Source organism: Protopterus annectens, chromosome 3.part0, assembly GCF_019279795.1.
Source record: "Protopterus annectens isolate FY-2018-M chromosome 3.part0, PAN1.0, whole genome shotgun sequence".
Classification (NCBI taxonomy): Eukaryota; Metazoa; Chordata; order Ceratodontiformes; family Protopteridae; genus Protopterus; species Protopterus annectens.
In genome coordinates, this window is record NC_056731.1 from 112,686,624 (window position 1) to 112,700,866 (window position 14,243).

Genomic DNA, 14,243 nt, shown 5'->3' on the forward strand with positions numbered 1-14,243 from the left:
TAGGTTAGTCCGTACCCACTCCACTAGGGCAACTTCCACTTCCTTTCTCAGAGGCGTACCTACCAGGGACATCTTGGAAGCAGCCACCTGGACCTCTGTCCATACCTTTACAAAGCATTACCACCTACCTATCTTTCCTAAGTCTAGGGCAGGGTTTGCCTCTGCAATTCTGCAGGACCTCCTGACCAATACTTAGGACTCCTCCTATCCTTCCACTCTTTACCTTAGCTTTGGGGATCCTTCCACAGGTGATGACTGCAACAGTGAAACATGAAAGAACATAGTACAGTTATGTACACTTACCAAAAATGTAGATGTTCGAGTGTATTCACTGTTGCAGTCTTGGTTTCCCTCCTTCCATCCCCCATTTAACATCTTCCCCTAGGGGGACTCATGCTTCCCAAGGTGGCTCTTAGCCACCAGGACCACTTCTCTCTTTTCCCTTGTGCTTCTGATGGGTTAGGGCAAGGAAAACTGATGTAATGACATCCAGCTGCCTTGCTTTATAGTACTGACGACCTGACAGACTACAGGCGACAGCAGCTGGCGCACTAAAACATTGACTCTGGTATTCAGGCTGGCCGAGGGCTACCACAGCAGGGATAACCCATAGGTGATGGCTGCAACAGTGAATACACTTGAATATCTACATTTATGGTAAGTGTACACAACTGTACTTCCTGAGGCAGTCTCTCTCGGTTCTGTATTTCCTTTCCTCTTTGGGGGGACTGGCCTTCAAGGCAATGGAGAGGGCCTTGGCCACAGCAATCTCGCAATCAGCCCCTTCCTCCTCAGAGCATATCCCGTCTTCGCATTCCCTTATTCCACCTGTCTCCACTGGGGCAGAGAGTAAAATCCGCAGGCCCTACAGATTCTGCTATCTTATGATACCTCCTCAGACTACCCCCCCCCGAGTAGGTTCCTCAAGGGGAAAAAAAAAAGTGCAAGAGGAAGCACTTGGATTTCCCACAAGAATCAGTCACAGAAGACACCAATTGTGATGAGGGGAAGGGTCCCAGAGGCCACACTGTTTCCTTTGGCAACATCTTAGAGATTTTGAAACGGAGGGGTTGACTGGAAGTCACAAAATCCTTCCTCTGAGGAGTTAGTGAACCTGCAGGCTTTCAGTACTCACCCATCTACCTCTTGGGTGCCGCCGCCTGCTGACGAGCTCATTCAACTGATCTCGCAGCAGGCACGGGAAGGCACCAGACACCATTGAACCTATCCCCAAGTGACCGGACTGCCCCCAAGGACAAGCAATTATGGGTTAAAGGTTTACCAGTAGATGCCATGGTCATAGCAGCCACCACCAAAAAGGAACTCTGAAGAGAGTTCCTCTGTCCATACACCCAACATGGAGTCTCAGGTGATAGATTTGGGAAGTGGGTTTACGCTTTGATGTTCGCTTTAAGGTCTTTGAAATTCCTGGCACATTTTACCAGACTTCAAAGGATCTGATCAAGGAGCTTTCAGATACCCCAGCAGGATTTGTTTCCGAGGGAGTCAGAGAAAGTGGCTTCCCAGTTAGCTACCGTGGAGTCTGTGTCAAACTCTTCCATGAGGCTCATTACTCATGTTGCCGAGGGTACCACCAGATTTGCAGGTACAGGCGTAGCCATGAGAAAGACAAGCCTGAATGCGTGTGTGATTTTTGTGGAGCCATTTAAGTCGACATTAGTCAGTGCCCCTTTTGATGGATCAGTTCTGGCCACAAGGTAAAAGAAATGTTGTCCAGGTGTGAGAAAGATAAGACCCTTTCTGCCGTACAAGTATGTTTTTCCATCCCCTCAAAGATCCTTTTCCAGGAATCATAAGAGTGGTGGAAAAATGTAGTTCAGAAAATCTCAAGGGCCTTTCCAAGACACGATTGGAGCCAGTTCTCCCAAAGGCAGAGGGGGGGGAACTATAATGGATGGTGTCGGTCATGAGGCAAAAGTGGCCTGCAGAACCAGGGTTCCAGGAATTCCTTTCCGGGGAAACCATATCAGCGTTCCTAAACAGAGGCCTGATTATCTTCCTGTGAAGGCAGTCTGAGGGTGCTTATCCCTGCACCCGAGATGCCTGGCTACAGATAACTTCTTTCTTGGGTGCAGAAGATCATTTCCAGAGGTTGTTCGGTTCCCTTTTCTCTCCCTCCCCCATATGGAAAAACATCCACAATGTTCCACCCAGAGGGTACAGGCAGCCATAGAAATTCAAAAGCTGCTAGAAAGAGTCATCCAAGAAGGTCCACCAGACCAAATAGAATCCAGAACTTACTCAAGATTCTTTAATGCCCAAAAAGTCAGGGGACTGGAGACCTATTTTGGATCTTTGCACACTGAACATGTCACTTCGTCAAGCTAAGTTCCAGATGGCCATGCTACTGTCCATACTTTCTTGGAAAAGGATGACTGGATGTGCTTAACAGTCCAGAAGAATTTTTTGCTTCTGGCTGGCAGACAGTCACTGCCAATTCAAGGCGCTGCCCTTTGGACTCACCAAAGCCCCCAGAGTGTTCATCAGATGCATGGCAGCAGTAGCAACCCAACTGAGACTGCAAGGGTTCCGGATGTTTACATACTTTGACGATTGGCTCATCACTGTTCCAACCAGGCTGCTTGTGATAGAGGCAGTGGACTTTGTTTCCCAGAACCTCTGCTGCTTATTTGGGAATAACAAACTATGAAAAATCCCAGTTGACTCCAACTCAAACTTTACAATTCATAGGGGTATACTGAATGCAACAACTGTCGCTTCTCTTCCTCCTGAAAGGCTTCAGAGAATCAGGGCACCATTTCAAAGGATAATATACAGCAAGAAGGTATTTGCTTGTCTGATCTTACAGGCTTTTTGGGCTCCATGGCAGTATCTATAACTCTAGTACCCCTGGCGAGGTATCGCATGAGAATTCTGCAGTGGCTTCCTGCTTCTCGATGGTCTTTTTACAGCATCCCATGTTGGAGCAGATTTTGATCAACTGCTGAAGAAAAGATCTAGCTTAGTGGATACCTTCCAAGCAGATTCTTCTCCATCCCTTCAGAATCCAAGGCCTTGGTGACCATGGACACCTCCCAGATAGGGTGGTGTCGGGGGCATTTTCTCAGCAAGACTGTCCAAGGGACTTGTTCCTCTACAGAGGCCAACTTGTAGGTCAGTGTTCTGGAGCCAAGGGAGGTGTGTTATGCATTGCAGGGCTTTCAGTCTGCTCTTCCTCCGGGAACGATTGTAGTTCAAACAGACAATGTCCGTTTGGTACATGAACAAGGAGGAACAAAATTGTACCCCCTTTGTTGAGAAGCACTCTGTGTGTGGCTGTGGACGATCTCTTCCAACTGCTTTCTGATAGCAGTGCACATTCCAGGGAAATCCAATCTAATAGCGGACAAACTGAGCAGGTGTATTCTCATGCCTCACGAGTGGTCTCTCAATCCAAAAGTGGCAGAAAAGATTTTCCATCAATGGGACCAGCCTTGCTGCGACCTGTTTGCCACTCCCCTAAACAAGTGCAGCAAGTACTCCTCGTACCCCCTCTGGGAGAATTGCCAAGAGACACTTTTCTCCACATTTGGCCCCCTGGACTACTGTACGCCTTTCCCCCGATTCCTCTAAACCCCAACTTCCTACAGAGCGCCCTCAAATTGAAGAACAAGATAATCCTCAGTGCACCCTTTTGGCCTCAACAGATTTGGTTCCCCTTTCTTTGGCCTCATCTAATTCAACAACCTTGGATTCTGGACCCCACTTCAGATCTTCTGTCCTGTTTAGAGGGACTAGTTTATCCAGACATTTCGAACCCCAAGCTGACAGCATGGATGTTCATCGTGGTTCACTGTTGCAGTCATCACCGTAGGGTTCTTCCTGCCGGTAGGCAGTCCTCGGTCGGCCAGAATCCCAAAGTCTGGGTCCGGCGTCAGCTGTTCAGTCATACTCCCTGTCGTCAGAGCACCAGGAGTAGAAAGCTGCCAGCCGACGCCATGTTCTCCAGTCTTTCTTGCCGTGCAGTGAAAGCAGTTCGCAAGTGCCGGTCGGCTGACTCCTGATATTTTTTCGTGCTTCAGTCCGAAGACTGACTGACGACTTCTCAAAGCTAAGTACCCCATTAGGGAAACTTTTTTCTTGCTCCAGTCCGATGTCAGAAAAAGTTAATAATTGCATTTCTTGTGGGAAGCAAATACCTCATAAGGATTTCCATTCTTACTGTAATCCTTGTTTAGGTCCTGACCATGGCGTAGCTAGTTGTCGGTTTTGCGCTAGATTTAACCAACATACGATTAAGCGGAGGTACGATTTTGCTTTTCACTACTTTGGTAAGCGATTTAATTATAAAATGTCGTTGGACATGTTTCCGACTACCGGAGTTCACAAACGACGCAAGGATAAGGACAGGCCTCTGAGGTCCAAATCAGACGACGTTACACAACCAGAGCCAGCTTCAGGTTCGACTGTCGTCAGTGAGGCGCTTTCGTAGCCCCTGTAGGCCATTTCAGAACCGATAGCCGAAACGGACTCCCACGAGGAGCCAACTAGACCTTTGAGCACTCCAGCTGCAGGATCTTCGGACAACGCTCCCTCGGATGGGTCCGGAGCCGCTGTGCAGGTACCGGCTTCCAAGGGGGTTTTCAGGCCTACACAGCTTCTGATAAAGGCAAAACCCAGGACAAAGACTCTTTCTAAATCTAAGACATCAGCCCAGGCCTCTTCTGATCCGGGACCCAAATCACAGAAACAGTTACTTAAAATGGCAGAGGACTTGCTAACCATGATTAGGGGTTCACATCCCCCTCCAGACAAAAGGCCAAGGCAAGAGTTGGACTATGATTCTTCTGATCAGGCATCTATTTCTTCAGTGTCTTCCTCTGAACAGGAATATTCTTTCCCTCCTTATGAGGATTCTGATGCTGAGGAATGTATTCCATCAGCTTCTCCTCCTGAGGATTTTTCTTTTGGGGAAACTTTACATAACATGAGAGAACATTTTCACTGGGAGGGACAGGAGTACTCGGAATCTAAGAGAAGGCTCAGGGATTTCCTTCTTCCCCAACATAGACCCCTGGCTATTCCTCCTATTTTGGATATTGTGGATGATGCTTTTTTCTGAGGCTAATTTAACTCCTAACTCTTTTTTCCTCCAGCTCCTGCTAAGCCCGACGGATATTACAGGGTCCCTGACTCCCACCATTTCCTTTACAAAAATCCTACTGCTGATCCAGAAACCATTTCTCAGGGTCCTAAGGGGGTTAAGGCTGCCTCTGCTAAAAATCCTGTTCCGACAGATAAGGATTCCAGAGCTTTGGAGAGATGGGGCAAAAAAGTGTATACTTCTGCTACTTTATCGATTAGGGCTTTAAATTGCCAATTTCTTATGCTAAAATATCAGCAATTTCTACTGTCTGTTATGAAATAAAAGTTAGGCTCCATTTCTGCATGTGCTGATAAGGAATTACATGATTTGATGCATGCTACTGAACAAGTGGGGAAGCATGGTTTACACTGTGGTTTTGATGCCTTGGAGGCTTCTTGCAGGGCGGCTGCCTCTGGCACAGTCATTAGAAGACTTGCTTGGTTAAAGGAACAAAACTTACCTGATCAAGTGAAAGCAAAGTTACTGGATGCTCCTGTTCAGCATAATGTTTTGTTTGGGCCTAAGGCTGAAGAGGTGATAAAGAAAATGGAGAATAAGGCAAAATCCCTGCAAACGGTTAAGAATTTCTTACAAGTTCAGCCCCCTAGATTTAGCAGAAGTTGGCCAACAAAAAATTGGTCTTTTCCCAGCTCAGACAGGTCTCAGAGGGGTAGATATTGGCGCACCAGAGGGAGGCCTCAAACACAGGCCTCTTACAGACCTAGACAATGGAGTGCTTCCACCCCCAGGGGTGGAGAGGACAGACCTCAATCATTTAGAAAACAGACCCAATGACTCCCCCTGCATGGCTCCAGGACCTTCTCTCCTGGATGCCCCTCTAGGAGGAAAACTCTCTCTTTTTCAACAAAATTGGATTTACATAACCCAAGACAAGTGGTTTCTGGATGTAGTTTCAAGAGGTTACAAATTCCACTTTCATACCTTGCCAAGACCAAACGGATGGCCAGACCTACCAAAACACCAATGGTCCGAGGCATTAAATCAGGTGGGATCCCTCATGGCTATGAGGGCCATAGAACTGGTTCCACAATCAGAGAGGGGCCAGGGCTTTTACTCAAGGCTCTTTCTAGTTCCCAGAAAGCAAAACTCATGGGAGACCCATCCTGGATCTGTCAGTCTTAAATACTTTCCTGGAGATACCAAAGTCCAAAATGCTTACTCTGCAGCAGCTCTTGCCAATGTTGAGCAAAAATGCATGGATGGTGACATTGGATTTAAAGGAGGCTTTCCTTCACATCCCTATCAGACAGGAGTGCAGAAAATACCTCTGGTTCAAGGCCGGCTCGAAACATTACCAATTCTCTGCGCTGCCCTTTGGCTTGTCTACTGCGCCCAGGGTCTTCACCAAGTGCCTGGCACCAGTAGTAGCTTATTGCAGACTCAGGGGTATTCAAATTAACCCTTATCTGGATGACTGCCTTATTCAAGCAGACAGCAAGGATGTTTTACTCCAGCACCTGCTATTTGTTCAAAATCTTCTCAAGTACCTGGGATTCACTGTAAACATAAAGTCAAATATGACCCCCACACAACAGAACTTTTCTGGGTGCTCTTTTAAACACAACAACCCAGATGGCATTCCTGACATCCGAAAAACAACTACAGCTGGCTTCCACTTTCAAAACATTGGCTTCTATAACTCAGCTAACTGCAAGGAAATTCCTGCAGGCTTTGGGTTACATGGCCTCCTGCATCCTTCTCATACCAAATGCAAGACTCCATATGAGAAAAATACAATGGTACCTAAAAAGTGTATGGTCCAGGCATTGCCACAGTCTAGACACGCACATTGCTGTCTTGCCTTGCCTACAAAAGGAATTACATTGGTGGTCCATGGCATGTCTTCAGAACAAAGGCAAAGCTTTCAGTCTACCTCCAGCCAGCCAAGTGTTAACCACGGACGCCTCGGATTACGCATGGGGAGCCCACTTGCAGGGAAAGGGTCTGCAAGGTTTTTGGACAGAGGATCAGAAGCACCTACATATCAATTTAAAAGAGATGTTAGCTGCTCAGAATGCCCTCTTGGCTTTCAGGGATCTTCTACAACCAGGACAACTACTGATACGAACAGACACCACAGTTAAGTGGTACATAAACAAGCAGGGGGGCTCACATTCCTACCCCCTTTGCAGACTAGCCATGACTCTATGGAACACAGCTCTAGCTTGCAAAGTGGATCTACAAGCTCAGTTCCTGCCAGGGAAGGAAAATACTTTGGCAGACGGCCTGAGCAGGAACCTGTCAGACCCACACGAGTGGATGCTAGACACCCACTTATTCAAGATGATTACAGAAGCTTGGGGCTGCCCAGACATAGATCTATTTGCATCCCCCCTCAACCACCAGTTACAGATTTTTTGCACAAGGACTTTTCACAGGCTAGCATGGAAAGTGGATGCACTATCATTCAGTTGGAAAAACCTCAAGGGGTATGTCTTTCCACCACTACATCTTCTACCACGGGTGTTATTAAAGATCAAACAGGACAAGCCCAAGATGATGATTCTACTGGCCCCAAATTGGCCTAGTCAATTCTGGTACTCCACACTGAAGAATCTATCTCAGGAACCACCTTGGATTTTGCCTCAGATTCCCAATCTATTGTCCCAACACCAGGGCCAGGTTCTGCACTCTCATGTCAAAACTCACAGCCTGGCGAATTCAGGATCTATGATTAATCCTCCCCTTCCCAAAAAAGTCATGGATGTTATCTTAGAAGCCAGACAGCCTAGCACTAGAAAATCTTATGCAGGCAAATGGAAGAGATTTTGCACCTGGATGCATGCTCAGGATTCGGATCCTCTCATTCCTAATATCCCTCTGATTTACTTTACCTAACAGACATGCTACATAAGGGTTTATCCTTCTCCTCCATAAAAATTCATGCTTCTGCTATCTCTGCACATTACAATACAGACCCTCCACTCTTTTCACATCCACTTCTGAAACAGTATCTACGAGGAGCAAAGAATTTAAGGTCCCCTAGGACACCACCCATACCTGCCTGGGACCTCAACTATGTTCTGGAAAAACTCACTCTACCTCCTTTTGAGCCTGCTGCCACAACTGATAAGTATTTATCATGGAATACAGCTATCCTACTGGCTTTGACTTCAGCCCGGAGAGTCTCGGAGTTACACGCACTCATGGCTGTGGAACCTTACCTTATTTTTCACCAAGATAGGGTGTCTTTAAGGACTAATTTTACTTTCATGCCTAAAGTGGTTTCCAAAGTGGTTTCCAAAGTGGTTTTAAATCAAACTATTCACCTGCCAACTTTTTTCACTAATCCTCAAAATAAGGGGGAAAGGATCTTGCATTCCTTTGATGTACACAGACAACTTCGTTTTTACCTAGACAGAACCAAGGATATCAGGAAAACAGAGCAACTGTTTGTTTCTTATGCAACAAGCTCCCAAGGAAAAGCCATTTCAAAACAGACCATTTCTAAAGGGATTGCGCATGGAATCAGATTGTTACTCTCATCATGGAAAGCAAATCCCAGGAAAAATTAGGACTCGCTCTACCAGAGCTGCTGCTACTACTTCAGCTGCCTTTCTCAGGGGAGTACCTACCAAAGATATTTTAGAAGCTGCAACTTGGAGTTCAGTGCATACCTTCTCTAAGCACTATAATCTCCTTTACTCTAAGTCTAGAGCAGGCTTTGCTTCTGCAGTCTTGCAGGGCCTTCTAGCTGCCCCTTCTTCTCTATAACCACCACCCCTTATCTCAGCTTTGGGATTCAACCCTGCAGTGATGACTGCAACAGTGAAACACAATGAACATAGTACAGTTGTGTACACTTACCATAAATGTAGATGTTCGAGTGTCTTCACTGTTGCAGTCTGGGTTACCCTCCCTCCTGTCCCCTCTTATACTTTCACTAGTGTGCTTACCTACTTCACCCTTCTTCTGAGGTGTATTTGCTACAGGCTATGGGGTTTGTGGTATGTTATTTTTTGGTTTTTACTATTGGCCTTCATTTTTAGGCACCTGACATCTGGGGCAAGAAAAACTGGAGAACATGGCATCGGCTGGCAGCTTTGTACTCCTGGCGCTCTGACGTCAGGGAGAATGACTGAACAGGTGACGCCGGACTCAGACCTTGGGATTCTGGCCGACCGAGGACTGCCTGCCGGCAGGAAGAACCCTACAGTGATGACTGCAACAGTGAAGACAGTCTAACATCTACATTTATGGTAAGTGTACACAACACTACTTTCCTCCAGTTCCACTAATTGGCAGGCAAATTTATATATCTTTCCGTGTGTGCCACATTCTTATAGCTTCACACAAGCTATTGACCCATAAATTATACATGAGTAACTGGAAGAGATTTACCATTTGGACTTGCGAAAGGGATATCGTCCCTATTTCTGCATCTATTGATAATGTAATAGACTTCCTGGCCTTTCTTTTCGATGCAGGGGCTTCAGCTTCTGCCGTTAAAATCCCAACTCACAGCAATTTCTCATTTCCCTTAATGGTTTTGAAGATCCTTAAGAGGGACAGTTGTTGAAACCTCTCTAAGGATCCTACTCCACCTTGGGATTGAAATTGTGTTGCAGACAGTTATTCATTCCCCTTTCAAATCATCTGCAGATTGTGATCTAAATTTTTTGTCATGGAAAACTTTATTTCTAGTGACTAGAACCTCCGCTAGGAGGTTTTCAGAAATTCAAGCCATATGTAAGCCACTTTATTTGATCTTTCACAAAGGTAGTCTCCATAAGAACAAATCCTTTTCTACCTAAAGTAGTTTTAGAATCCAATATCAGTCTGCCTTGAGTTGCCAGTATTCTTCTTTCCCAGTTTTACAAAGGTGAACACTGCTTACACTTGCCAGATGTTCATGGACAGTTATGCTTTGTCTTCGTAGAATGGACATAAAAAAAATCTGACCAGTTGGTTTCCTTTTTTTATACAAGGTTTGGCAAACCAGTCAGTAAGGTGACCTTAGCCAGATGGCTCAAGGATTGAATCTCCTTTACCTACATTAAGAGCAACATTGATTTGCCTAGGCCGATTAAAGCACAGTCTACAAGATCTGTAGCCACTTTAGCAGTTTTTCAGTTAAGAGTTTCAGTGGATATTTGTGCAGCAACAACTTGGGCTTCTCCACATACCGTTATTACTCATTACAAATTGGATTTGGTCTCAAGGGGTAGTGCATCTTCTGGTTCAGTGGTGTTCAAGGAATATCCTTTTGAGAGTCCTCCCAAGGCCTAAGATAGCTGGGGACTCTGCCCCAATTGTCAAGGATAAAATGAAAATTGACAGCATCAGATAAAGGTTTGTACTTAACATAATATTCCATCTATTGTCCATTTTCATTTAACCTTGATTTCCCGCCCTCCATTCCCTGGACTTTGAAGACTTTTTGGTGGACTGGATGGCTTCATATTACTTCATGTCCTTCTATTCTTATGTTGCAGTGTTCATACTGTGGGATTCTCCACCTCAGTTGACCCGAACGTTGGCTCCTGTACAAAAGCTTTCAGGCTGGTTGCTTTAGGTGCGTGGGACGTCACTTGTAGGGTCATAAACCTGGGGCCTTAAATGTGATGTATGCATGCACAGACCTCAGAACTTTTCTGCCACAGTCAAACATCAGATCGAGCGTATCACTCCTCTTTATCAAGATTTCCAAAACTAAGTACCCCGTTCGGGATTTCTTACTGATATTGTTGCTTGAGTGTTGGTTAGCTGCCGTTTACTTTAGCCAATGTCAACTAAAAAAGGTAAATGTCGATGCAGATGTCAAATTCTGTATAAAGACACCCACAACCATTGCGTCCTCTGTCTAGGCCAGGAACACAACCATACTTACTGCGCCATCTGCCAATCATTTGTCCCTAAAACTCTTAGAAGCTGCTTGACTGCCCCTAACCTGTATTTAGAAAATCAAAGACTTAAAAAATTAGCCCTTAGAATGGATCCGGAATTGGCAGAACTGATAGAATCGCTAAAGAAAAAGGGCAAAGTTTCAGGGCCTACCACCACTGCCTCTCTGTTGTCTGATGCCCTGCCAACTGCCAATATAGGGGCTGAGGGACACCCGCTAGAGCCATCCACTTCTCCGACCTCCCTCGAGGTAGATGTACTCGAAGCACCGGCACGTCCACGGAGATAACTCAGACCAGTTATTCCTGATATTAATGAGGAACCAGGTTCAACCGGACGCCCTTCTGGATCTCATGCCCCTGAGGCTCCTTCAGTCAGTAAGACCCTGGAGCCTAGGCTTACCCTATCTCCAAAAGCTACTACTCCTAAAAGAAAGCAGAAAACTAAGCATTTATCTACCCCACCTGATAGTCAACCGGACTGGCAATCCTTTACTCAATCCTTGATGCAGGCCTTCATGGCTCTAAGGCCTACACCATCCTCATCCTCCTCCATTACTTTGCTCAGTCCAAGGCCTACTTCAGCTGCCTCAATCCTTCTTAGCCCCCCCCCCCCCCCCCAGGAAGAAGAGGAGGCCCTCTCATCTTGCTCAGAGGAGTCCATCTCCTATCCTTCACACATAGCCTCACTGCTGGAATAGTATTCTCCAGATGAGGATTCTGTTGGAGAGACTCCTCCAGAGGACATTACATTTGGTCAAACCATCACTAAGATGAGAGAGTACTTCAAATGGCATTCTTCCCAAATGTCAGAAACTCCAAAAAGATGCTTTGAATTGCTGCAGGTTGAATCCCCCTCCCTATCTGCCATTCCCCCGGTAATCCCTGCATTCCTTGATGCATTTACTTCATGCTCAAAGAACCCCGACTCCCAGCCACCTGCTGCAAAGAGACCAGACCGTTTCTATAAAATGTCTGAGGACCACAACTTCCTGGTAAAGTTACCTTTGACAGACCCTGCTGTCATAGCTGTGGCCCCAGATACAGTCTAGGTTGCTCCCTTTCTCTTCTCTGTTACCTTCTGATAAGACAGTAAATGTATAGCTAGGCTGGCAAGAAAACACATACCTCCTCTACCCTGGCCTTCAGAGCTATTAGCTATCAAAACCATATGGTTAAATTTGCCTTGGACTTGTTTCCCAAACAAGTACGCTTCTCTGCTCCCTGCCTGATTCCCCTAACAAAATTGAAGTAGCATCTAAGCTAGCCATGGCATCCCAGGGGGCCAGGCACTCTATAAGATGCAGTTATGATGCAGCAGAAGCCTTTGCTAGATCAGCTGCAACTGCATCAGTTATGCGTAGATACTCCTGGCTTAGATTCAACCTCTACCAAGAGGATCTTAAGTAAAAAATCCTAGATAACCCTCTTGACAGTAACCTCCTATTTGGAAAGAAATTTGCAGAGCTTTTTATAAATCTGCAGGAGAAAAGCAAAGAGCTGCAGGACATTAAACACCTACTGGTCTCACCCATACCCAGGTTCTACAGAAATTATCCTATGTCAGAAGGCCTTCTTCTAGGGCGCCCCCCCCCCCCCTTTCCTCCAGTAGGCATAGGAAAGGGATTAGGAGACAACCTTCTTTAAGGACTACTTCTTAACCAGCCCAAAGACAGTCCCTTTAGGACAGAAATAATGGCAACAATGTGAGACTGCCCTTCCCTACTCCCCCTGTCTTCCCGTCTCTCTCGCTGTCTGCCCCTCTAGAAAGAAATCACCTCAGACAACTAGGTGCTGGCAATAGCAGAAAATGGATATTTCCTATCCTGGCAGAAAAAAAGGGCATTCCTTTCCCCCCCAAAAAAGTAAACTCCACCTAATTCCACACATTATCCCAGAGCCTATGGGCTCAGGGCACCATAGAACCTATCCCATTAGGGCAAGAAGGAAAAGGTTTCTACTCCAGTCTTTTCCTAGGAACTTTTGAGTAGGTTGACATGGCCTTTTAAGTTGAAACGTGCTCTTCCATTTGTTGATTTCTCTTTTTTTCTTTCAAGGTTGTTTTGTGACTTGGCTAGAACACTAATTTCTTTATTTAAAATTAATTACCCTTTTGTTTGCAGCTTTAGTTTTACACAGAGGTTCCTTATTACCCAGGTCTTTGAAACTGAAGTCTTTGCTTTCTGTTTAGGTGAATGAGTTACAAAATTTGACCAGTGCAGAGGTTGTAGTTCCTCGAGAACAAACTCCTGATGAAAATGATCAAGTTATTGTGAAAATTACAGGCCACTTCTATGCAAGTCAGGTATGACTTAGTGTCTTTTTAAATAGTGCCAAATGTTGTATCCTTTTTGGTGAGGCACTTATTCAATTATGTTCTGTAATAGCAATTTGGTTTTGAAAGGAAGAGCCATGACTGTTGCTTATGAGGAGAATTTTCTGTAGTTTAACAGTTGGGATTCTTAATAGCCATCACTGTATAGCATGCCTAAGCATACAAAGATCTTTTTACACACACAGTCCTCTCATACTGCTGCTAGCATCAGCTGGTACATGCTCAGGAGTAAAAGCAGTGCTAACCCATGAGATTTTCAGTTCCAGCTGTGCTTTGGACAAGTTTGTATTTTATGTTCGTGGATTGCTTTATTGGTTATCATTTTCCTTTCCGAATATAGTTTTTGTATATGTTGAGAAAACAGTTATTTAAAATATTTAATTAATGGCTTGAGGCAGTTCGTCAGACCTTTTTACACATGTGCAGTCACACAGAGCTGTGCAGTACACTTAACTGTGATTACTTGGATCATTGTGCTAGATTTAACGGATATGAAAATAAAACTGTCAAAAGCCTTGAGAAATGATTTTACAGACTGTTGGAAAAGCAGTCCGAAGTTATGGAAAGGTAAAGCATCTGACAAAACCTAGTTTGTCAGAATGTCTGGAAATCCTGAAGAAAATTCTAAAAACAAAGGAGATAAAGGAAACTGTTAGATGTTCTTCATGTTTCACTGTTGCAGTCATTACATTTAGGTAATCTGCTGGCAGGTTGCCCTCAGTCGGTCTGATTAACAAAGTCTTGGGTCCTGCGTCGGTTGCTGTCCCTTCCATGTCATCAGGTCATCAGGGGTATAAAACATGCAGCCGATGCCATTTCATCAGTCTTTCTTGCCACGCGGTGCCTGAAGCAGAAGCAGTTTGCAAGTGCCGGTCGGCTGACTCCTGAAATTTTCGTTTGAGTTTCAGATCCGAACTCTTCATCTAAAAAGCTAAGT

General features: G+C 45.3%; 1 protein-coding gene across 1 annotated transcript in view; it reads left to right on the top strand.

Moving 5' to 3' along the window:
- Positions 1 to 13,282, top strand: part of IGF2BP3 (insulin like growth factor 2 mRNA binding protein 3) — a 1,266,240-nt gene extending 1,252,958 nt beyond the window's left edge. The window contains exon 18 of the mRNA XM_044064618.1: positions 13,163 to 13,282. Within this exon, the coding sequence (XP_043920553.1) occupies positions 13,163 to 13,282 (120 nt within the window). The remainder of the gene's footprint in view (positions 1 to 13,162) is intronic.
- The last annotated feature ends 961 nt before the right edge of the window (positions 13,283 to 14,243 follow it).